Source organism: Amblyomma americanum, chromosome 3 (assembly GCF_052857255.1).
Source record: "Amblyomma americanum isolate KBUSLIRL-KWMA chromosome 3, ASM5285725v1, whole genome shotgun sequence".
NCBI lineage: Eukaryota > Metazoa > Arthropoda > Arachnida > Ixodida > Ixodidae > Amblyomma > Amblyomma americanum.
In genome coordinates, this window is record NC_135499.1 from 59,168,563 (window position 1) to 59,194,318 (window position 25,756).

The 25,756-nt window shown below is 45.8% G+C and overlaps 1 protein-coding gene across 1 annotated transcript in view; it reads right to left on the minus strand.

Moving 5' to 3' along the window:
* Window positions 1-23,223, minus strand: part of LOC144123748 (uncharacterized) — a 117,819-nt gene extending 94,596 nt beyond the window's left edge. Inside the window, exons 1-3 of the mRNA XM_077656514.1 lie at window positions 23,150-23,223; window positions 22,402-22,441; window positions 4,938-5,083 (exon numbers count right to left, since the gene is read on the minus strand). Coding sequence (XP_077512640.1) covers window positions 4,938-5,083; window positions 22,402-22,441; window positions 23,150-23,183 — 220 coding nt within the window. The 5' untranslated portion in view covers window positions 23,184-23,223. The remainder of the gene's footprint in view (window positions 1-4,937; window positions 5,084-22,401; window positions 22,442-23,149) is intronic.
* Between the last annotated feature and the right edge of the window lie 2,533 nt (window positions 23,224-25,756).

Consider the following 25,756-nt stretch of genomic DNA (forward strand, 5'->3'; position numbering starts at 1 on the left):
ATTTGTGAGCATGCGCAGAGGTATCAGTAGGGGCATACATGTAGAGGGGCGTCTCCCAGTGGGGTAAGGGGAACCTGCGCTTCCAAGGTGGCACTGAAATTGTTCTATTCGGTGACTCAAAACTGCTTTTGTCAGCCGCTTGGTCCGCTGCAAACGCGAGAACACATTCTGCGCGATTAGATATCCGCGTTTGGCTGACAGCATTCATTGCCTAGCTTCTCTCGACGTAACACAAATAAAGCTGAAGCACGGCACGTGCGCCTTCGACAGAGCGCGGAGGCTCACGCCAATAAGTGCCTGAAGGTGGTGCTTGCTCTTCTCGCTAGGCAGTGTTATGGCGCTGCAATCGGCACGGCAAACTTCAGCGCAAGTTCCACATAGCCATGGAGGAGGAGAGCGAAATTGCTGCTCAGCGTAGCTAACGCTACGCATATCCTGGCATAGCCGAGTTAAGCCACTGCTAATTTTGTAGCGATAGCTACATTACGGTAGCGTTTCGAGCATTCAGCGTGGCGGCGCCGCCACCCAGTGGCCGCGAAGCCACGCTGTCACGTGGCTGATCACGTGGTTCATCACGTGGTTGGTCACGTGACCAAGTTCCACTTGGCCAGCTGTAACTATCGCGTCACTCCAGGTTTAACCAGAGATAATCCACCGCCAATTTTTTGCACCGTTTTTTCGCTCGCACTCAAAACCGGCGGCACGCGGCTTTATAATTTTGTTTTGTAATGCGAGATGCAAAAAGCCTGGAAGCGTTTTTTTATAGATCATGGAAGCGTTTTTTATAAAGAAGAAGATTAACACGTGCATCAGTCAACCCTCTATCACACTATGTGATGCGGAGATACGGTTCTTGTGCAACACCTGATTTGCCATGGGTCATAGAAGAAAAAAAAAAAGGGCGCCCTGCGCTATCTGGTCTGTTTTTTTTAGTTTGTTCCAAGTGTTTATTGCCTCATGTGATTGCTGACTTTGCCGTTTTTTCCGACGCTTTTATGTATGTGTTTTCCTCTTGAATAAAATTTTAGTTGCGAGACAGCGCTTGTGTTGTGCACCTCTTCTTCGTCCGTCGTCTATGTTCGCGCTGTATTTTTTCCTTCAAAAGCCTTTACTCCACTGACCACGGGCACATGCAAATGCTATATTGTTCCAGATTCCTGTAGTTGCTTTCAGTTCTTTATCTCGAAGGTTCCTTGCCAGCTTTAAACATAGCGCGTCCAGGAACTGCAGGCACTCAGTTCGATGAACGCCGAGCATGCTTGTGGCTATCGCCGCCGCCGAGTCATTCAGTTCCTAATGGGCGCTATTCATCCCCTTAAACAGTTTCTTTTGGAAGCCTTTTCGTCGTCGTCCTGACTCCTGGAGTGTCATCACTAAAACGTGGAAGTTTGCATCAACCTTTGAACGAAGAAAGATTTTTGAAAATTATGTAAATGAACATTAAATAAATAACAAAATAATCTCGAACTCCTGCCCCCCCCCCCCCCCCCCCCACTAAAAAAAAATTGATGATGGCCTAGCCCTGCTAGGTCAGGATATACATAGCGTAAGCGCACCGACATCTGGTTCGGAAGAGTTACGATATGAAAGACGCGCATTTACTCATCATCATAATCAGCCTGACTACACCCACTCAGGGCAGAGGCCTCCCCCATGTCTCTCCAATTAACCCTGTCCTTTTCCAGCTGCGCCCATCCTATGCCTGCAAACTTCCTAATCTCATCCACCCACCAAACCTTCTGCCGCCCCCTGCTACGCTTGCCTTCTCTTGCAATCCACTCCGTTACCATTAAGGACCAGCTGTTATCTTACGCTCGCAGTACGTGCTCTGGACAGGCCCATTTCTTCCTCTTGATTTCGACTATGATATCGTTAACACGCTCTTGTTCCCTCACTCACTCTGCCTGCTTCCGGTGTCTTAACGTTACACCTATCATTTTCCTTTCCATGGCTCGCTGGGCTGTCCTTAACTTGAGCTAAACCGTTTTCGTTAAGCTCCACGTTTCTGCCCCGTAGGTGAGTACCGGTAGGATACAACTGTTGTACACTTTTCTCTTGAGGGATATTGGTAACCTGCTATTCATGATCTGAGAGAACGTGCCATATGCGCTCCACCCCAGTCTTATCCTCCTAGCTATTTCCCTCTCATGATCCGGATCAGCTGTCACTACCTACCCTAAGTATTCCTTTACCACTTCCAGCACCTCGTTGCCAATTGTGACTTGCTGTTTCCTTGTTAGACTGTTGAACATTGTTTTGTCTTCTGCATGTTAATTTTTAGACCCACCGTACTGCTCTGTCTGTCTAACTAATTGATCATGATTTGCAGTTCATCTCCTGAGTGGCTCAGCAAGCCAATGTCATCAGCGAATCGCAGATTATTTAGGTATTCTCCATTAACTCTAATCCCCCCTGTGCCCAATTAATGCCTCTTGATACCTCCTGTAAACATGCGGTGAATAGCATTGGCGAGATCGCGGATCCTTGGCTGACGCCCATTCTTATTGGAATTTTATTGCTGACTTTATGGAGGACTATGGTAGCTGTACAGTTCTTATATATATCTTCCAGTATTTTGACATAATGCTCATCTACACCCTAATTCCGCAATGCCTGTATGACTGCTGAGGTTTCCACTGAGTGAAATGCTTTCTCATAATCAATGAAGGCTAAATACAGGGGTTGGTTATATTCTGCACATTTCTCTATCATCTGACTGATAGTGCGAATATGATCTATTGTGGAATATCCTTTACGAAAGCTTGCCTGATCATTTGGTTGATTAAAGTCTAAGGTTGCCCTGACTCTATTAGCGTTCACCTTAGTAAATACCTTGTAGGCAACAGACAGTAAGCTGATATTTTTCAAGTCCTTGGCGTCTCCTTTCTTATGAATTAAGATTATATTTGCGTTCTTCCAAGCTTCTGGTACGGCCGAGGTCATAAGGCATTGCGTATACAGGGTGGCTAGTTTTTCTAGCAGTTTCCTCTCCGTCCTTCAGCAGATCTGCTGTTTCCTGATCTTCACCAGCTGTTTTTCTTCTTTGCATTGCTCCTAAGGCTTTTTTTACTTCCTCTTTCGTTACTGGCGGCATGACGCATTGCTATGCACTACTGTCTCTCTCATTAACTCACTGATTACATTGGTTAGTGTATAGATTTGTGTACAACTCTTCGGCTACTATAACTATCTTATCCATATTGCTAATGACATTGCCCTCCTTGTCTCTTAACGCATGCATCTGGTTTTTCCCTATGCCTAGTTTCCTCTTCACCGCTTTTAGACTACCTCCGTTCTTTAGAGCATGCTCGATTCTCTCCATATTAACTACCTTATGTCGGATACCTTGCGCTTATTTATTTTGCGCCTTTATTCACGGTTAAACATCGAGCCGTCGTGGCGGAGTGGTAGCGTTCCCGCCTCAATCACAAAAGGCCCTGGCTCGATTCCGAGCTTCGACAGAGGGCTTTTTGTATTCACCTTTGTGACGTCACTGCTGCTCGCGCATTCGCAGCACGGCTCTCCAGCATGCACGCGAAACTCGGCCAGTGTAGCTTACGCTACAAAAGTTCCGGAGTCCCTGCACATGTAAATCTTACTTATTGCATCTTAATCAGCACAGCCTGGTGGCGAAGCCCAATGAACAGTTCGTGGTAGCGAAGAACCTGATGTCGCTATGTATGTAACCAAAAATATTTTTTCTCCAAAGCGCTGTAGCGGAGAAAGTGTTTTTTCGGCACAAAACTGTAGCGCAGTGTTCTACGTGGGGAGGAACTTTACTGCGCATGCAAAGTGCGCATGCACCTACGTGGCTTCTGTACGTACGGCGCACAGTTCGAACTGCCTGCACTATTTTAGTAAAAGTATTCGATCTTATTGCATTAGCCATCACATGAGTATGTTTTCTAAAAACTGAAGGCAGTTCCGGAAGAAGTTTTTTGTTCGCACGGGATCTCTCGAGAATTTGCAGAAACGCGTGGTCTAACATTAATAATAATAATAATAATAATTGGTTTTTTGGGGAAAGGAAATGGCGCAGTATCTGTCTCATATATCTTTGGACACCTGAACCGCGCCGTAAGGGAAGGGATAAAGGAGGGAGTGAAAGAAGAAAGGAAGAATAGGTGCCGTAGTGGAGGTCTCCGGAATAATTTCGACCACCTGGGGATCTTTAACGTGCACTGACATCGCACAGCACACGGGCGCCTTAGCGTTTTTCCTCCATAAAAACGCAGCCGCCGCGGTCGGGTTCGAACCCGGGAACTCCGGATCAGTAGTCAAGCGCCCTAACCACTGAGGCACCGCGGCGGGGCATTCGATAATTATTTCGAGAGAAACGGAGCATATTGTATGAATTTTAGTGTCATTAATTATACTATTGTATTTTTTTTACCGCAAGGTAACCGTCTCCCGGTTTGCGGTTTTACGAGCGATAGGGGATTATTTATGAGCCTCGTAATACCCTCTGACCAAAATTAGTCCTCCCTACTTTTTCCTGTATAGCATTGCCATTCAGCGCAGCTGCATAATCTTTAAACCGCGGAAATGCAGTTGCCGTAAACGATAAAAAGAACAAGTAGCGTACATGCTTTTTAAGCGAGAAAAGCTTTAATAACACCTACGTTTTCTCTAGCTTTAATGTCAGGCTCAGTCTCGCAATCATCGCACTGCTACAAGCACTAAGCAGCCTTGAGCGTCACTGACTGATTATGCGTTGCGTTGAGAAAGTGGCAGCACAAAATCGCTCAGTGATGTCTGCTAACGCGGTAGATCTTCTCACAGCTTTCGCATGCATATGAAACGGACCATGGGCTTGTAGGCCGTGTCTCAAGCGTTCTCTCAGAGGCTGTAATCTGCGACTATATTGCACCGTCTCCAACGGATCTCTTCTTAACAGTACCACTTGTATAGGGCAGCACTGAAATGCGATAACGAACCGTAGTTGGCGAGCCAGACCACGCAGTAGAGAAGTGGCAGCAGGAGCACCAGGCAGCAGATGAACATGCAGAGCAACTTGTCCCGCGTATCGTTGTCCTCCTTTTTGGTCGTGAAGCTCGACTCTGTGAAGCCTGGAGGCTTGCTTCTGCGCAGGGGTTGGCCATTAGCTTCGTAGTTAAATTCGGTGGGTCTATACTGAGCGCTGCCTCAGCTCAGTCAATCAGGGGCGCCGCCGCTGATTCTTAGATGTTTGTCCTGTATAACTAAAAGAGAGTCGAGCATTGCCTCAGGCTGCACAACAGTTATATTTTAAGAATTATTCAATGAAAATTCTCCGGGGCAACTTTCCTGCTTTCCTCGGGTATTATGATTCATTTCCGATGGCCATCCATGCCCAGTGAGACTGCCTGCGCCACTTCAGATTTTATACGATTGCGGTAAGCCCGGTGATGTCCTTGAATCAAAAGACAAATCTAGCAGCGATTGCGGGCTCAAGGCATTAAACCTCTCCTTGCGAACAGCGCAGAATCGCTTGAAGTAAGCGCCTCACATTAACACCCAGCTCCTTCTAGTGGCGACGTGACGCCCCTCGGTCTCTTTTAGAGCTGCCCATATGATGCACCTCGTGCACCGCCGTGCCCTACATGATATTTTCACAAATAGGTTGCGGAACCAAAAGGGCTAGGCACAGGCCGCAAGCAGTGAAGCAGTGTCCCAGCTGCTTGAGCACGCGCGTCTCTCACTTCTTTGTCCTCAAGGCGCCTCCCGGGGACACCTGGCGACAATATTACGAAGTGATTTTTGCGCACCAAATCTACAATGCAAGATACCTGCGATGCTTCAGCTGGCAAAGTATACCGCACCCAGAAAGAAGTGTGTGCGGGAATGCGCTGCAGCAAGCACCTGAGTGGCACCAAGATGCTACCCCGCAGCCAAGTGGTGTTGGAAAGCCTCACGTTGTTAATTCCACGCTCCTGTGACCGCACCACGAAACGAAAAATCGCCCTAATTATGCCGCTCCAGTCTCCCTTCCCGTAGGAGCCCCTAAGCTGACACAACGGTACCGGCCGTAAACATTTTCTTGGTGGAACTGAAGGCCCCTGATAACAAGCGCCGCAGCAACTGCGTGGTGCAGTATTCGTGCAGCATTGCTTTAAAAACAACAGCACGAATTCTTCCCGAAACATTTGTATATCAACCAAGGATATGCACAGTGCCCTCCCTTGCGCGCGCCGATAACTAGGTCTATCATGTTAGCTGCTCTGTCCAAAAACAATACCCCTGCCCGGCGTTGCGTAAAGAAGTGTAAAAATACGGCCGTGCTTCGTGCAGGGGCTACACTATACCGACGCACTTTTTTTTCCATCTGCGCGCTCTGCGCGAAGGCTGTATAAGTTGTTTGCGAGTTGAACGGACGTTTCAGCTTTACGTTTACTAATATTCTTACGATGGGCCAGCGTTATAAGAACACCAATGGCAATGTGTGGTATCAAGTTAAACTGCGCCTACACTTTCGCAAGTTTTGTTTTCTGCCGCGATTTTGTGCAAAGCATTACAAGTGATTGAAGTTCTGGTTTGGGCTAGTTGGTTCACGCTTAACTATCAGAAAGAGCAGCGCGACAAAAAAAAAACAACGTGAAAGTCGGAAAGCCACTTTATGGACCAGACAGGCGGCTGTCTTCCAAAAGTGTGCCTTTCCGTTGTTCTCGTTTGCTTTTTTTCTTGTCGCGCTCTTTCTGATAGTTTTTTACAGGTAGAGTTGTTTTCAAACTGCGCACAGGTCTGTCTCCGAAATGAGAGGCCTTGTGTTAATTCGGCCTGCAGATGCCTATAGTCGGTCAGACGTAAGCAGACCAGAAGGAAGCAGTACCAGCAGCGAACACGCTCAGCATGGTTTTTGAAACTCTGCTAGCGAAATTTTTTTTATTCACATACACTGAAGGTCTTTTTCGCCTATTACAAAGGGGGGTTGCCCGCTTACATAGCAAGCAAATATCTACTCTAAACATAAAAATATGGTACATAATACACAAGCACACTGAAATAAATGCACAAAAACTGGCGAATACAAGCAGCAAAAATGCAAAATTGAACCTGCGAACAAATGAACACTCTTCCTTGATAATTTACGTTAAAACAACACGTCAGTTTCTGAGCAAGGGCTTCATAGTTCAATGTTGAAACGGTATCTGCTGGTAACTTGTTCCAGTGATGGATTGTGGGAAATAATGGTGAATGCATGAGGTGGTTGGTATGGGTCTAAGTTTAAAGGATTGATCCAAGCGCGAAAAGATGCTGATATAGCATGCAGAAAATGTGGACGGACTGTGGTACAATCTGCGAAAATGAGATAATAGCGCTTGTCACCTTGGCCTTTCAAATGATATTAAGTTTATTGATGTTCTGATGATAATAATGCTCGAATAACATGAATAGTTTCTCGATTTAAATCTAGCTGCTTTATTCTGAACCGACTCTGGCTTGTTAATAAAGTACATTTGACGCGGATTACAAATTCAAGATGCGTATTCTATTTTCGAACGAACGAGAGTCGTGTATGCTAAACATTTAGTGGCAGGGTTTGCTTGGTGATGCCTGATGAAACAAAGTGCATTAGATGATTTGCTAACAATTGCATCGATGTGGTTGTTCCATGTTAAATCAGAAGAAAGATAAACGCCTCGGTATTTAAGTGGAAAAACATTTTCCCTCAGTATACTATTCATGAAGTAACAATGATGTTCACAAAAAAAAACGCCATTATATTCACGTCCACCTGCAAGAAGTTAGAATCCTCAGTGTTGGTAATCTGTCTATATATAGCACCGTCGTCAGCGAATGTTCTAGCAGTAGAAGTAAGGATGTTATTCATGTCATTAATGTAGATCGAAAACAGAATCGGTCCAAGTACTGAGCCTTGCGGCACGCCGGATTTATTAAACTTAGGGAAGAACAACGCCTATTTGCAAGAACATTCATAACGGTCAGCAAGAAAGCGAGTAATCCAAATGATTATATTCTTGTTAATCCTGAGACTGATCAGTTTGAATAATAAAGTAGTCGGGGGTATCAAATAAAATGCTTTAGCGAAGTCAATAAATGCAACATCAATTTGTAACAAAGCAGAGACGACATAATAAAGGTCGGTGATTAGTTCCAACAAATGTAGTCGAATTAGACAGTTGGGCGAATGGGTATGTATTCATTTTGGACAGAAACAGTGCGAACGGCGAAGGACCCAGAACGAGGAAACACAGAAAAGCGCTGGCTCGCAACTACATTTTTATTCAGAAAAACATATTTATAACTACAATGTGTTAGTTTAAATATGTTATAGATATGTTTTTTTCTGAATAAAAATGTAGTTGCGAGTAAGCGCTTGTCTGTGTGTTCCCTCGTTCTCGGTCCTTCGTCCATTCGAGCTGTTTCTACCGAAAATCTAACAACTGTGTCTCAGAGGAATGACCACGTAGAAAGCCATGTTGACTTGGGGAAAAAACAAGAGCTGTGCTTGGTTACCTACTTCATTATAGCAGATTATATAGGTTCAAGTAAGTTGCAAGGGAAACCAGTTAAGGAGATGGGTCTTTTTTTTTTTATTCGAGAAGTGTGCCATGAGGCATAAGTTGAAAAAGGAAAGGGGGGAAGGAATGCACGGGATTGAAAGTTAAAAGAAGGAGTGAAGAACCGTTGCGCTGAGGTAGTCGCAGAGGTTGTTAATGAAACGGTTGTCCATAGTCCACTTCACGTAGTTACTTTCGCGGTTCCACCGCAGGCCCACCTCCCTGAGGAGCCGTTTTCTGATAGCAGCCGTCGCTGGGCACGTCCACAACAAGTGCCGCACATCACAAATGTCCGGTGCAGCGCTACAGTGAGGGCACCTGTCAGGTACTGGCAGATCTTTGGCACGCCACCGATGACGGACAGATGGTGTCAGAGCCGCCCCTGCCCGAATCCTGCGCACGGATACCTCCTCCTGCCGAGTAAGACTACGGGGGAGAGGGTGCGAACACGGAGGAATGAGAGCGCGTGTTCGCTGGCGCAGAACTTCGGAATCGGAAACATGGGACAGGAACGGATCTGGGGGAAGAGGGGAAGGTGGCGGATCGTCGAATGTATGAAGATGAGTCATAGCATCCGCTTGAATGTTATGTGGATCCTGGGCATGGCCGCGAATCCAGTGTATGCGCTCAGGACATGGATACTTTGCGCAGAGCACATGAATAGATTGTGAAATCTGGAACATTCGTCGAACAGCCTTAAGCTGTTGAAGGGCGGCGCGGGAGTCGGTGTAACTATGAACTGTATTGAATGTTGGAACGAGCGGAAGGGAAGCAATGGCATTATAAATGGCTTGAAGTTCCAATGCCAGGGGAGTGCACGTATCCGCAGTATACGTCGCGCGAGAGTTGAGATGCGGATGAGATGGACTATACACAGCAGTAACACCCCTCTCTGCCGAATGTGATGCATCCGTGTATAATATGCACCCTTCAGGCAGATACGCTGCTGATACCGACGGGGAAACAGTGGGGCGATTGTCAGTGAGCTGGCAATAGGACCACGGTGGAAGTGTCTTTAAACGATGAAGTTTGAGAGACTGTTTTCGAGCTCTATTTGCCACCCGTTGGTCGATGATTTCACTGAGTGTATTAAGTTGGGCGAACTCCTGTAGCACTAGTATGGGTGTTAAACGAGGCAGATATGTTATGACGCGCATAGCCTCACGATTGATAGCTTCAAGAGAATCCCACTGTCTGCGGGTGAGACGTTGAAATTGTGCCTGATATACTATCCGTGGCTGAAGGATAGAGCGCACAAGCTGGCGGGCCGCATGAGCACGTGCGCCACCAGATCGCATAGCTATGCGACGAATCAGACCTAGAGTAGCGTGAGCCGATTTACGGGTGGCTGTCAGCCACGGGGTGGAAGTCCCAGATGTATGGAGGAGAAGACCAAGAATACCAAGTTTTTACCTGAGGAATCAGAGAATTATTTACCGCAAAATTTAAATGGGGAGCTTTCCGTAAGCCGGCTTTATTTCCAATTCGAATGAAACATAATTTAGTAGGAGAGAGTGTTAGACCCAGAGGTGGGAGGCGAGATGTCAATACATCCAGCGCGTGTTGAAGGACCGACTGATGAATAGACGCATCTGGATGACAGCACCACAAGGGTATATCATCGGCATACGCAAGCACCCGGATAGAAGGGATCGGCTCTAGGGCTCGAACAAGAGGAATTAAAGCCACATTAAATAATGTGGGGGCGAGAACGGAGCCCTGCGGCACTCCTCTATTGGAAGTGAAGTTACCAAAGGGCTTCCCGTGGACACGCACACTGAAGGATCGATTTGCTAAAAAGGCGTGAATAGAGAGGAGGAACCGATGAGGGAGACCAAGAGTTTGAAGTGAGGCAAGAATGGCAGAGTGAAGGATGTTATCATATGCCTTTGTTATGTCTGTAGCGATTACGGTTCGTATAAGGTGACTCTGCGGAGAATGGTCAAGCACGTCAGCAGCCAAAGTAGCAAGGCCGTCATCCGTTCCAATTTGTTTGCGGAAACCAATTTGGGAATCTGGGTAACAATCATGGGATTGCAGCCACCACGACAAGCGTGCGGCTAGAATGTTTTCTTAAAGCTTGCAAATGGTAGGCGTAAGGGAAATTGGACGAAGGGCCGAGAGAGATACTGGAGGCTGACCTGACTTGGGTATTGGAACCACAATAGAATGCTTTCAGTCTCCCGGCATGACGCCAGAAAGCCACACTTCGTTAAAAATATCTAGTAGGGTTAGCAAAGCCCTCCCTTCCAAGTTACGGAATAAGGAGTTAGGTATGCCGTCGTGCCCGGGAGTAGTAGTAGTTTTTAAACGTTCAATGGATGCCAGCAGCTCTGCCATGGTGAGGTCAGAAGTAATCCCATCGGAGGGCTCTGCAACCGATAAGTCAGGTGGAGACGTAGCGGTCCAGTCATGGTTTGGAAAAAATTGACGGGCCGCTTGTTGTGCAAATGTGTCCTCATCCACATTTAGCGCAAGGCGAATGCTCTCTGTGTAATCTGCAACCTGAGAAGGACGTTCCATGGCGTGAAACACTCTCCAAAGATGTCGATTGCCCTGCGTATAGGACAGGCGGGCACACCATGCAGTCCAGCGTTGCCTGCCTAGCCGCTTTGCATAGCGCCGCGCCCGTGCGGTAGCGCGGTGAAGAGTAGGAAGAGCCGATGGGTCATCGGGGTGATGAGTAGCGCAAAGATCCGTCTGGCGACGTAGAGCCCACAGATTCAAGAGATGTATGTCCGGGTTTGGGTCGTCTTCATTTACAGTAGTGGTAATAGTGTGAGTAGCGAGAACAGCAGAGAGAGTAGACAATGCTGAAGAGGGCTTGAATGTAGATAAATGATTGTCTGCGCGTACAGAGTCCCATGATGTTATCCGTACAGTGCGGCGTATTTTCCGCAGACGCGTAGGGAGATAAAAATAGGGCTGTGATCGCTACCCCAAGTATCAGAATCAACAGCCCAACGAGGGTTACCAGGGCCTAACCACCAAGTCAAATCAGGTGAATACGGGCAACCTCGTGGGCGGGTAGAAGTATTCGGGTGGTTTAAAAGTTGAAAGGAATGATCCGAAAAGCTCCCTTGGATGTGTGCACCCCTTGAGGAATCCGATGGGTAACCCCACGCAGTGTGTGCGCCGTTGAAGTCACCACCAACTAGAATAGGGATACCCGAGTTGGTAGAACGTAGAAAACGAACTCATCCCGGATTGGGAGATGCGGAGCCAGGACGACTATAAAAAGAAACTAGAATAAGGGGTGTGCGTGCAGGTTTTACGAGAAGGGCGACAACCTCTTGACGTGTGTTGCACCACCGTGAAAGGTCGAGCGGTGTGTGCGGAACTGAACTGTGAATATAAATTGCAGATTTACCTGGACTGAGGGAGGAGGCGGTGTAACGGCGATCAGGGATAGAGGGTGAATGGTATGCGCAGAAACCTGAAAGGCGTGGGAGTGCATTATGCTCTTGCAGTAGGAACGCCCATGCCCTCAGCTTTCCGTCGCAAAGGCGGATGTTCACTTCAGAGGCCTCATTAGCGAATCCTCGACAGTTCCACTGCACCACCACCGATGATGATGCGCTATCCATGACGAGGCCGAAGAGCTTCCACGATGAGGGATGTCACCTGCTTCATCAGCGCTAATATCTTATCCACTGTCGGGGTAGTCACGGCTAACAGGTGGTTGGCACCTGATTGTGGGCCAGTGCTTACCCTAGGTGATTCCTTACCCTAGGTATTTTGCATATGTCCTTCTTTGTGGCAGTGATAACAAAAAATACGACGAGGTCGGAAGGGCTGTGGTTTGACGATCGCACCGTAGTAGGTAAGGTACTTCGGGAGAGTCAACGGGCCTTGCAGAATGAGCAGGTATGAGCCCCGGCGACCAATAGGCCGTGCTTGCAGTACAACATGAGTTGAGCAGCGAAGATTTGCGCGCACCTCCTCGGGAGGGCTCGTGCTGTCGACATGATAAACCATGCAGCGGAGCGTGTCAGGACCAGATGCAAAATATATTTGCAACGGGACATGCTTGCTGTCATCCAGGGGGATCCGCGTAACTGCGCAAAGTTTCTGGGCGTCCATCAAGGATGACAAATTTACCTTGACGGTGTTCGATGGGCGATGGACGACAAACCCGCAGTAGTTCGAAGAGCCAAGAGCGTGGTCAATTGTGGCTTGAATATTCTGGGCAGGAATGGAAGTCATATCAAAGCGCAATGTAGGCTTGATGGTAACGCGGAACGAGTTCGAAGCAGGCGGAAGAGAGCCTTGACTCACGGGAGGCATCTGTGGAGGAGGCTCAGACGCTGGTGACGGCCCTTGGTGGGAATACTGAACTGGCGCGACGGGCACAGTTTCTTGAGGGAGTGCCACGGGCACGGAGGCGGTAGAGCAGTCCATGTCACAGGCCAAAGTCGTAGCATCGGAAGACGGCGCAGGCTGAGGCCCAGAGGCGCTGACGATTGCGTGGACGTGGAGGCTGAGTCAGGTGGCAACACAGCGGGCATCCGCGTAGCTGTCGTCGACAATGCAGAATCCATGCAGACGCGTAGCGCGGCCTCGCTCGGCAGCGCCGAGCTAAGCCTAGCTTGCCCCTGAGGGTTCCGGTTGGGTTTTCTGACTTGAGAATGCGCCCACCGTGCCGGGAATTTCTCCGCAGGGGCGTCGTCAGCATTCGGTCTCACGGAGGGCACTGTCCGACCCACGCCACACGCGAGAAGACAACGAAAAGCGAAAACACAGACCTAGAAGCAGACACGTAGCCACCCACTAGGTCTTCTTCTTCCTTATATCAGGAGACAACCAAAACTACTATCAGTCGATGCTGATGTCATTTACCATGACGATGTCGATATGTACTTCCAAAATTGTGTGAGGTCAACAACAACAACAACAACCTAATAGATATGCTTGCTCAGGAGATGGGTCTTAATTCGATAGTACGGATGGGTCGCCTTGTTTAATGTAGGGGTAACACTAGCAAGTTTCCACGAGTCAGGTACGCACCCAGTGTCAAGTGATTCCTGAAACAAGGCAGAAAAAATATGAATTGAACCGCTTTTGTTAACTTGGGCAGTTTAGGCATATACCGTCAGGACCAGGAGACAAATTACTCTGCAGTCAGCCAATGGCGTTTTCTATCCCTCCATGAGTGATGATTAAATTATTCATGAGAGAACTAATAGAACAGGGTTTCAGGTCAGGAGTGATTGGCATCTCCTCAGTGCTACAGAGCTAAAATCCAGTTGAACTCTGTAGCTGTCTGCGATGTCGACAGGAGCTCGCCGCCCATAACACTTAGTATTAAATTTGTTGCAAAGGGCTTGAAATTTACTAACCTCTAAAACTTATTCGGATTGTTTCTAAATAGGGATCATATGCGATGGTTAAGAAATTTGTCTTTTTCTGCTTCAGTTTCTCTCGCGCAAACTCTAGCTTGATCCCTATAGAGCTGCCAGTCACTATCCGAGGCTGACAGTTTTGCTTTAGAGTATATGCGCTTCTTTTTTATGCATCTTTTTACACGGCTTGTGAACCATTTATTTTCGTTCATGAGGTGATGGTGACTTTTTGAATATATCTATCTTTTAATTCAATCAACTTGCCGTGATCTATCCGCCCTGTCAAGGTAGAAGATAGTGCTTTGGAATTATTCAGAAAATGATGAAAGTTCACACAAGAAGAGGTCACATTTGCTCGTGTATAATCGTACATAGCCGTAACTTGCAAATCGGGGTTTTGAATTTCTAAGGCCTACCCACACTGCAAAACACTGTGATCGCTAATTCACTCTGACACGTTTACTTGCATATTTTTTGGTTCGGTTGTCAGTACGAGAAATGAGAAAGGATGCTCACTTATGGGAGAAGATACAACCTGAGTCCAATTAAACAAAAAAGCAGGTCAAGAAATTATATGCGTTCAAGCTGCCTTGTGCCACCAGTGTGTGTGCGCGTCCCCCAGTCTATTTTCTAATTGTTTAAATCACGAGCTAAGATTATCGGCGGCGTCGAGTACTTGGTTTGTAAGAAGCTGAGTGACTCGCTTAGGTCATCAACAAACTGATATCGGGCATCTGGCGGACGGTAACACACACCGATAGCACAAGTGACAGTGGTCGATAAGTGCAGTGTAATCCATACAATGTGCAAGTCGGAACCAATGCCTTCAATTTGAGCTTGAAAGCAATTTTTGATGGCAATTATAAAACCGTCACCTAAAAAAACCGACCGATTTTTTCTAAATATCGCTAAACAGCTTGATAGCGAGAGCTCGTTCATAATATCAGGAGACAACCAAAACTACTATCAGTCGATCCTGATGTCATTTACCATGACGATGTCGATATGTACTTCCAAAACCTAATAGATATGCTTGCTCAGGAAGTTACAATCTGCAGCCAGAAATTTACCCTACGATCTTATGAGGCGCCACTGTGCCCGTGGATGACTAAACCAATCCTCAGCATTCTAAAGGAAAAGGAATCATGGTACTGCAAGTGGAAGCAACACAAATGCAGTGTTTATTATTTAAATCAATTTAAAGTGATGCGCAATAAGTCAGTCTCAACGATGAGAACTCGCAAAAAAGCATAGTTTATGAACCTTGTAGAACACGCATCCAGAAAATCTGGAAAATAATAAATGAAGTCGCTTGCAGACCCAGATTGTGCCATGTTCTCTCGGAGAGAATTGATCATAATACCAAAGAAACCTTTAACTCTTTTTCACCAGTACTGGCCAGACATTAGCTGTCCAATTTCCCGCATCACCGAATGAAGTAAGTTTTCCAATCCAGCCTTTAACACGTTTGGAATCTTTGAAGTCGAACTCCATGAAATTCCATCCATTATTCTTAACCTACCACGCAATAAATCTCCTGGAATTGATGGAATCTTCCCACTCATAATTAAGGAGAACATTGACATCTTGGTACCCATCCTATGAAAAGTATTAATGATTCCTAGCAATGTGCGACGTATCCCTCCGCATTGAATATTGTCAAAATGGTCCCCGTCTATAAAGATGGAAACAGGTTCGACCCGTCCAGCTACAGATCTATTTCTGTCTTAAGTGTTGTCAACAATGTTTGCGAAAAGATCCTATACAACCACATCCCCAAATTTTAAGACAAGTTTCACGTCCTCTGTCGGCAACAACATGGATTTCGAAAAAACCATTCAACGGCATTCACTCTCTTAATTCTGGCTGAGTCAATGCAGCATTACATGCAAAACAACTGGCCACTGACGTATTTAATTGATTTAAAAAAGCATTTGTTACGGAGGGTCACCCTATTCTTTTCAAACGATTAAGTCACTATGGATTCCGTGCTGAATTCTACCACTTACTTTCAAATTTATCAAATGCCGCAAACAATCTATTGTTATAGATAATAACACATCATCATTACAATATGCACAGAGCGGGGATCCGCAAAGATCCGTTTTAGGGCCCATGCTATTCTTATTATACCTCAATGACTTCCCGCTAGTGCTAAGTTCCTCTGAAATTTTAATGTGTGCGGATGACACTGCATAATTACAGCTGACAGCCATGAGGATTTAGAACTCAAAGCAAACGCTGAATTCGAAAAACTTTCAAGCTGGTTTTCTTATAAAGAAGCTAACAATTAATTCCAGCAAAACCAAATACATAGTGTACAGCTCATGAGTAAAAGCCATTGACAACAAGCAAATGAACATTATTAACGGTCTCCCGCTTGAACGGACGAACTCACTTCCATATCTTGGCGTCATTCTAGATTAACATGCGCACAGGAAAAACCAGATTGGCGCTCTATGTCCCAAACACGCTTCTGGCTGTTATGCCTTGCTGCAGGCACGAGATTGTTTTCACAGACATATCCTGCGTACCCTTTATTTTTCCCTTATTAAGACTGATTTAACATACTGTGTACAAGCATGGAGTCTGACATAGAACTCTTACCTTCATCCCATCTGTTGGTTCCAATTATAACACACAGAAAACAAAACAAGCCAAGTAGGTGACTGTTTCATTCATTGAATATCCTTCCTTTCGATTTTTAGCACTCATTAAATGCAGCAATCTGTATAAATAACAGAGTAAAATATAGTCATCCTTTCAATGCTTCTTTGTTTCGCTCTTCGTCTCGACTTTCAAGAAACTTCACATACGGTAATTTTAATCTGCCACCGAGTAATAATGCTTACAGTGAACGGTTGGTAGAATTTGCAGGAACCAAGATTTGGAATGGTTTAGTACTGGAGATAGAACAGTCTTATAAAACCTGTTAAACATTGAAAACATATTTCATAGCATTTATTTGGCAAATGTGATAGTTGTTTTCGGCGTGTATCTGTTGTGCTGTGTTGCTTTGGTTAGTTTTTATTAACTGTACTAAAACATGCAAACTAATGTATGTCACCCAAACTTCATGTTGTGTTTTTATCTTTTTGCTGGTAATATTGCACTATTCCTTTCGCACAAGAGCTGTCTCTGTGCCTAAATGTGTTATTGTTTTTAAACCTCACACTAGCCTCTGGTTATGGGTTCAGACAGTGTTTGACTCTGCATGGCAAAAGTAAGAAAATACATGAAATTAAAATAGAAATGATAGAGAGTTTTAGTTTCACGTACGTAGATGCTTCACGTACGTAGACCTCTTACGGGTGGCCAGTACACATGCGCAGAACGCAAAGGGTATGCGCGAGTCTCACGTACGTACGTGAGATTCGGATTTTTACGTTGCGGTCTTTGCTTTGCTTGCGTACGTAGCGTTGACAAACATGGCGGCGCCCTGCCCGCCGCTTCACAGCGATAACAACTTCGTCGCTAATCCCTCGACGCGATATATTGTTCTAAACTGTTGTAGTCGCCTTCGATTTGCCCATTCTTACCCTCGCATAAGGTATCAAATGACAAATACCTTTTGTTTTTCAGACAGAAGGGCGATTTTTCAGCTGTTAAGCCTGACGAAGTAGCGTTGGTCGTCGTCATAGCAACGGTCTCGCGAGAGAACAGACCGAATGGCTTGGCTTAAAGACTTGTCTTGGATGATTTAGGCTACAACCAGTGTCTGTGTTTCTTAGTAGATGGCGCTAGGAGTAACGCGCGGCCTGCGTCGCGTACGTGTAACTATAAGGATTTCAAACGACCTGCGTACAGGCTACGTAGACTTCTCACGTTTGCGTACGTAAATCCTTTACGTACGTGAAACTAAAACTGTCTGATAATGAAGCTTCCGTGCCGATAACAATATCGGCATCACAGCATTCAGTAAAACCGCACATTCTGTCTTGTTTGTTGAAGAGACATACGCCGCCACCGAGCAACCACGCGCAGCAGAAGTGTTGACGCGCATGGACTAGCACGCCTGCAACTTCTACGCGGCGTAGTCAGAAATATGAGAACTTACGCGCTTCCGTGTTCCCGGTAGGCAGCCTGAAAGTTCTCACAGAGCAGTTAAATGGAACCAATGTGGCGAACCGAAGCTGCAGGCCCACTGTTGCCAGTCTTCGAAGCAGTTTCGCATATAATATATTGAAAACATAAATCCAAGCTTCCCGATATCACACAAACGCCGCTAGCAGCCAGTTAATACTGTTTTGCGTAAGGTGATTATCGCTACTGCTGTTCATGGGTTCAGCCTTAAGCAAACTGCTGATCTCTCACTCTTTACTACTACGCATTTGTCAAAAAGAGAAGAGTTACCACGTGCATTGGTTCATAAGCAGCAACACAAAATTATGGGCGAGTTCATTTGACAGGTTTAAGCTCGAAAAGCGTGCTAGCACGTGGACGAGAGAACAAACGAGACACAGCGCTACTTAGAACTGAAGGCCTATTCAAAATGCTATGCATTAAGTAAACGCGGGCATCGCCGGAACAACCGAAAAAAAACAAGCGTACAACAAGGCAGAACAATTTCGCATTCACCGAAAAACATAATAAAAAACAATCCTTGAAAGAAACCAAATGCTCGTGTTCTTTTCTTTAGATGGTAACGGCAAGCTTGCTAACACACCTCGGGCTAAGCTTCGTAATCTCAGAGGCCTCTACAATCTCCCTTGTTAGGATATCCTTGTTGTATTCTAAATCTCGACCGTTTAAGAACTGAGGGTGGCAAAAGCAGTAATGGTAGTGAATTTCATTATCCTGGAAGTCATTATTGCTGTGTCCCATGAGCCTGTCATTGAGGCGAACTTGTCATTGAGACCAGTTCGTCCAACGTAGCATTTGCCACTTGACAAAAGGAATGAGCAAACAAGGTTTTCTTTTCCGGCCACAAACACCTTTTCATGCTTTATTGTGCAGCTGGGGCAGCTTTTAAACTTATTTTAGGACCATTTACACGCGCGCACATGCTGCACGGTATCACCCAGGAGTCGAAGAAAAATATATCAATTCCGGCGTTCTTCCCAATCCTTGTCAAATTATGGGAGAGGGCATATGAAGAGGTGTGATATGTTAACAGTAAAAACTGTTCCTGACTGCACAAAAAGAATAATCAGAACAAGTTTGTGGCCTGAAAAGAAAACCTCGTCATTTATTTTATTTCTTTTGTGGACGCATCTACGTTGCGCACACTAGTCGTAGTCTCAATGACAGTCTTATGAAGCACTGCAGTAATGTCAACAACACCACCTGGAGTATTATATTTCATAGCCGAGGTTGGTCTTGCCATCCTCTGTTTGAAAACTGCCGAGTTGTAGCCTACAGCAACAATATCCTATATACTAAGATTATATGAGATTTTGAACCTTTTCTTTCTTTTTCGGTGATGGCCTCGTTTATGTAAACGGTGGTATTCTGGATAAACCTTCAGTTGTGTCACCGTTGAGACCTATGTATTACACTGCGCCAAGAACTGGCTCTAATGTGTCAGTAAATATTGGGTTCAGTGCACAGAGTTTTTGAGCCGTCGCAGAAAATACACGTCTCAAGATGTTCGCACATTTGTTGCACAAGTATATCAAACGTACCTCAAAATAGAGGCCATTAAATAGCCTCTAGGCAAAACAGAACAAATATGTTTGCTGAGCCGGTGGATTTTATCAGCCGTACACAGGCTTGCCGGTAAGCAGGGGAGTTGCGTCGGAGCATATTATACATACAACAACGTTCTCTGTGAACTTCCCTCTTCATCAAGAATCAAGGAGCTTGATACTGACGCTGGAACATTTTGGCGCGTTTACTTATAAATACATACAGCTCAAGAGGACGAGGATGACAAAGAGGGGACGAGCACGGAGGCTGTCGCTGGACTAAAAGCCTCTCCGTTAACGCTTTTAATTCAGTGTTCGTCACTTGCTCATAACGTGGACATCGGGCAGGGTTCAGAAGACAGGTAGAAAGGTAAAAATAAGGTGACCAAGATGCTCTACCTTGAATTTCACGGTAACAATATCCCAGTCCCTAACGTTCTGCAACAGCGCAAACATTACAATGCATCCCAACTTCTCTCCCTCCTCTTCTAGCTGTGTTCACCCACCACCCTGGTTTCTGCCAGCGGCAACACCACTGCAGGGCCAACTGGCCAAGTGTAACAGTGCACACGGCCTGGTCAGAGCTAATTTTCGGGAGTACCCTGAGTGGCCAGAGTGTGAACGCGACGGTTTTGGCAGCGAAATACGAAGCCGATTGTCCAGGTAATGTTCGCGGCATCCTGCTTTCACAACTGTCCGTCAGCGACAGTTACGTGCGCACGTTTCAGCCCGATGCGGCAGCACATTTCATACCAATACTTCACTGCTGTCTCAATGCTTCTAAACGAGTATTTATGTTCATCCTCTCAGAATTTTAATATTAACCAGCGAATATCACTGTCGAGTGCCTTATCTATTGGCTTTAAGGAAAAGTGTAGCAGATGACGGTCCTACTGGAGAAGGCTACGCGCTTGAGCGATTATTCTGTGACTTCCCCGTTTATCACCGTTAAAAGGCGCTTAAATTCCCCGCGACTGATAGTTGTACGACATAATTAAAAAGCGGAGAAGCTGTACAGTCATGGACAAAGACTTTCCGCCAGCGGGTTCAAACAAAAAAATATTTATTTCTGGGTTCCCTCTTTAGAAGTCAGCTGGTATTCTTCTGTATTGGATCGAGCACGCTTATCTCCTGACGATTATACAGGGCGTTTCACTTAATACTGCAAAAACAGTTTTTTTAAATAGGCTTTTTACAGCTAAGACGTGCTAACTAGCAGGTGGTTGACTAATATTCCTTTTAACTGTTACCGTGAGGGTCCTTAATTATTGAGAGGCGTGTAGCCTACCATAAGTGGTATACATATCTGTGTTAAGAATTTCTAAAATGCGGCTACCTTCGGCGCTGTGCCGCAACAAATTTTGGCTACATCGCGCCAAAATGCATGCGCTTTCGAGAAGCTTCCAGGCAATGCAACCTCTCCAGCGCATGTAACTCGTCGAAATAGCCAAGTTTGTTGCGCCACAGCCCCAAAGGGTAACCATGTTTGCGAGATTCTAAAAACGAATATGGACATTAATTACAATGGGCTACACGCCTGTCAGTAATTAAGGAGCCTAATAATAATAGTTAAAAGTTAACTTTTAATATTAGTTAACCAGCTTGCTACTTTGCACGTTTAGCTGTATTCTGTTGTACTGCACCACGGACAATGCTATGATGAAAAAAAGCACTCTTCTAACTCAAAAAGCCTATTTTTAAAAATTGTTTAATGTCTTATGTGAAACACCTTGCATATCTAATATTGATCTGCTTTACCTGAGCGTAAAATTTATTTTTATTTTCAAAACTGCATACCGCAAACTTTTCTGCATGACCGTGCTTCCTTTGCAGCGGGCTATAAGAAATTTTACAGTGAACCGATACACTGAATCCGCTGCCAAGCATTTCTGTGGAGACGAGATTATTTCTGCAGTTGTTGTAAACTGTCCTTTGAAAATAATGCGGTCGAATACATTGCGATGCAGACCAAAGACAGCCTGTCACGTGAAACATTTATGATTAGTATTGTCTTCATAAAGGCGGAAAGTTTTCCAGCAGTGGCTAATGCTTCTGTATTTCGCGCTTGTGCTGGTTCTTGTCATGGCTGCATCACGTATTGATTGTGCTATTTTGTTCCGTATTCCATCAAAACCTCGCTAGCGTAGTTACTGGTGGACCGGCCCTGATAGTCGAACTTCCACGGAGGTGAAATTCTATAGGCCCGTGTAATGTGCAATGTCACTGCACGTTAGAGAACCACAAGTGGCCGAAATTTCCAGAGCCCTTCACTATGGCGTCCCTCACAGCCTGATTCCCTTTGGGTCGTTAAACGACCATAAACTACACCAAACCTCTTTGGCGCTTTCGCTGAAGGCGAAAGCATGTGTAGATCGCGGGTTAGCTCGTCTTTATTCTTTGCGATTATGGTGCCATCCTAAAGACTGGAGGCGCAGGGACAGTATTGTTAGGGAAAATCGAATTCACAATGGCGCACTGCTTTCAGGGATGAAGTTCACTCGCCAGCGTGGTCATTAAACATCCTTCCGCACTGTCCAGTACATCTTACGTAAGCAAGTGGCATCCGACCAGGTGATGCCCTCGTCTTATGGTGGTATTTTCTCTTGGGAGTTATTCAGCATATCGCGTCTTCCGTTTTCACTTTAATTCTTCGGCATATTATAAGCCTCTTTTCGGTGCAGAGAAAACTACTTGTGCTAACGCCCTGGAATAACTTTCTTCAAAGCCAATGTGTTTATGGGGTGTTTCTTTCGTGGAAGCGGTTGCATTATAGCGCCTTTATTTTCCTCTCTATATACCTATTGCTGATAGTTGCTAGTTGTCAGCGCTTGCGTCTTCCCCGCATCTCTGCCGGCATTTTCTTCACGAGATCTAGCTGCAGATATGTATACATGAAGCCGTCAAAGAAGGATTGGCGCCAGTGCATCTTACGTGTCGGTAGGTATTCCGATGATATCTTCTGGCATCTCTCCTGGTAAAGGGGACAACGCAGCACGCAATGGATTCCGTTATTGATTAAACAAGTCGGTATATGTTAGTTGCGCTGAAGTCTGTGCGACGAATAATGGTTCAGATCTAAGCTATAATTTCAACTATCCCAACAATTACCTAAATCAAAGAAAAAAATCCACATTTTTTGCCATGAAGTGACATATCACATAAGATGGAAACGCATCTTGGTCGATATTAATCCAGATAAGCGAAGCAAGAACCCGTGGCAAGAAAGTGCTGCCGTGAGTTCTCACGCTATCGGCTAACAAAAACAGAATTCTGCTCTCGTCGATATCAGGTCCGATTTCTTCGGACATGAGCTTATATTACAATTCATGGAGCTAATAATAAATCGAACACTGGAAAGCTTAAGAATGGCGCATTACTCGGCGGGCGGCTCGCAGTACATTGCAGACCTGGAATTTAGGTTGTGATATACGATATGCTGTTATCAACGACGCCGCATTTGTTCAACAAATCGCAGCAGCGATCTAACCGCAGCCAATGGTAACAGCATGCCACTATAAGTTCTACTTCCCTCACTAGCTAATAGCATTCTGACTGCCCCATTATGCGCAAATGTATGTTCACTTGCAGGCTTTTTTTTCCCGTGCATGGGGCATTTCGGAGCTAAATACAGTTTTGTGACTCTCTGCTAACATGCATAAAACGCTCAAAACCAACCTACCGAAATGAAGCTCTTCTATTGTATTTTGCATCATTTTGTTGCTTCTTGACGGTGAACCGGTAGCACGAGCTTCTTTCGCCTCTTTCCCTTAGACGCCAACTTTTTCTTCCTCCCTTTCAAACGGGACGCACCCGGGCTTCTTCTTTCTCGATGCTTAGCCAAGTCCAAATTCAAATCACTCTGTTTAAAGAAATATATTCAAGCCCTCATGGATGAATCTTAAAAGTAGCTTTTACCAAAAAATCGCCGAAGGAACTGTCGTAGACGTTTGCAAGAGGAAGCTTGGAAAGTAGGGGGAAGGGTTATTGAAATTTTCTTCTTTATGCTATCAAGAACCTGTTTCTGGTAAAGGCTGTAGCGTGCAGCGTTTTTCACGGCTCCAGAAGAAGACGACATAAGCCAGCACGCTCAGCGGGCCCGCGCAGACCAGAATTCGATGGCTACGCGATTGAATCTCGGCGCTGCGCCTTCTCGGCTTGCTGGCGGCTCCGCTCTCTCCTGGCTGAACGAGTCCTCTTCATAAATTTGTGGGCTCCCGATACCTTCAGCTTGTGTCTGGAATGCGCCTTCCACAAGGCCATTCCCGCCATCTGGCTTTTCAGATGTCCACTGCTGGGGCATCTACCGTGCATTGATTAGAAGTACCTTGTATCGATGAGAAACTGCATCCAAAGAAAAACAGTTGACAGCTTGGGTTCTTAAGGAACTCACGTTCACAATGACGCAAAGCAGACTAGTTTCATTTCTTGTTCGTACGTCACCCATCTCCTCCTTAACACCGCTAAACAAGCACTGCTAGTCGGTGACGAAGTCAAATCGTAATTTGCGCGACAAGCGTTCATTTCTTCCGCAGGGAAGGGGCAGAAAGTACTATGTTGCACGCTTCATTACGGGCGCCTTTCCATGCTATGCCTTATGCAAACGCGAGGATGGCATTTGCGCCCGTTGCATTTTCTGACCTTCCTCTTTGAAAGGAAATATTTAACGAAATGTTGCCCCAGAGAATTAGACGAGCCTGGAGGAATGAGGATTTCTACTTCCACATCTTTATTTCACAATTTCTGTTATTACAAAAGACTGAGGACGGCAAGAAAAAAGCATTATTGCACCACTGCTTGACGAGCCTCGCCGCCCCTAAGTATTGACAGCAAGCAATAATATACAAAGCAAATAACAAGAGCAAGCAAAAATAACGCTGGATTGCAAGCCTACTTACGTGCTGTGAATGCGGAAGCATGTACGCGGGTTGTTTTTTGCGGCGATGATGGAGTGGCCAGCAAAGCTGAAGTGCTCTATCTGCACGAATGGCAATCCATGAAGACTACGATGCCAAAACCCACCGCGAGAGACCAGTGGTTCATAGCGTGAAGTGCTGTACTGCGGGGACGGCGTGATCAATAAAGAAAAAAAAGGGGTGATGGCGTGGCCACGTAATGAAGTGGCCAGCGAAGCTTGTTTGTTTGCGCCGGACTGGGATCGAAATCCACTACGCAAGAAAATTTATTTAAGAATTTTGTTTTCCTTGATGATGTAGCCACTTCCGATGGAGTCATGGTGTCGCATGGGTTTTCGGTCCATTTCCTGTGGACGGAACGCTGAATTTTTTTTTGCTGATGACCCATATAATGTTTCCGCATGATGCAGCTTATTGCCACTCCGTGTGTGCAGGAGGTGCCCGTTAAACCGCTTTACCACTTCGCTAGTAAATCTCCGCTAAGCTAATAGACAGCTTTAGTATAGCGTACAAGCGCTTACGTACGCTATACGCAAGCACTTTGCGGTACGTTACGTTGTGTATCACACCGGCGCTTTTAGTTTAGCGTACGCTGACATAAACGTTAACCGAGTGACGACTTTTGGCGTCGAAATAAGAAAATATTTTCCGCCTTTTCTTCTTTACATGTAAGCCAAGACCAGCCAAGTCGTACCGGGCCGGTAACAAGTTCAGCCTAGCTGTGTTTGCCCCTTCCCCTACTGAAGGAGCGATAAATGATTCGCGAATACAAATCGCGGAGAGCAGCGAGTCTAAGCTGTTGTCAAGTAGGCTGCCATCTTGCAAAATCTTAATTGTCCTAAGCGGACTGACAACACCGACTAAACAGCAACAACCGAGACGGCGAGACGGGTACAACTTCTTTTCACGACCACGTTGGTGTAAGAATTCAAGCCAGGGCGATCCACTTGATAAGGAAGCATCTTGTTTGGCTTCGGTTAGCTGCAGCCGCCGAATGAATTGAAAAACAGGGTAAATTCATCACTAAATATTTGTGCTGTTGGTGAAATGAAGCAAAGCGAAAGCACCATGCGGCATTTGTAGGCATGAACACGCTAAAAAACACACTAACAGCGACGAAGTCGCTATGAAGCTGGTGACCTGGACGCCGCCATCTTTTCAACGCTAATCTCGTAGCGTACCTAAGCCTAACGTACGTTACCCTAACGTACGCATAAGCTCGACCTCGGTTCGCGTTTAGCGCATGCGCACTACGCATCACGGTATATCTTGCGCACGCTATTCCTTTGCGTATGTCCGTGCACGCTATACGAAGACTGCCTGATCTGTTTAATAGGTACCTTTAGCATGGCGCGTTACGCTACCGCTTACCG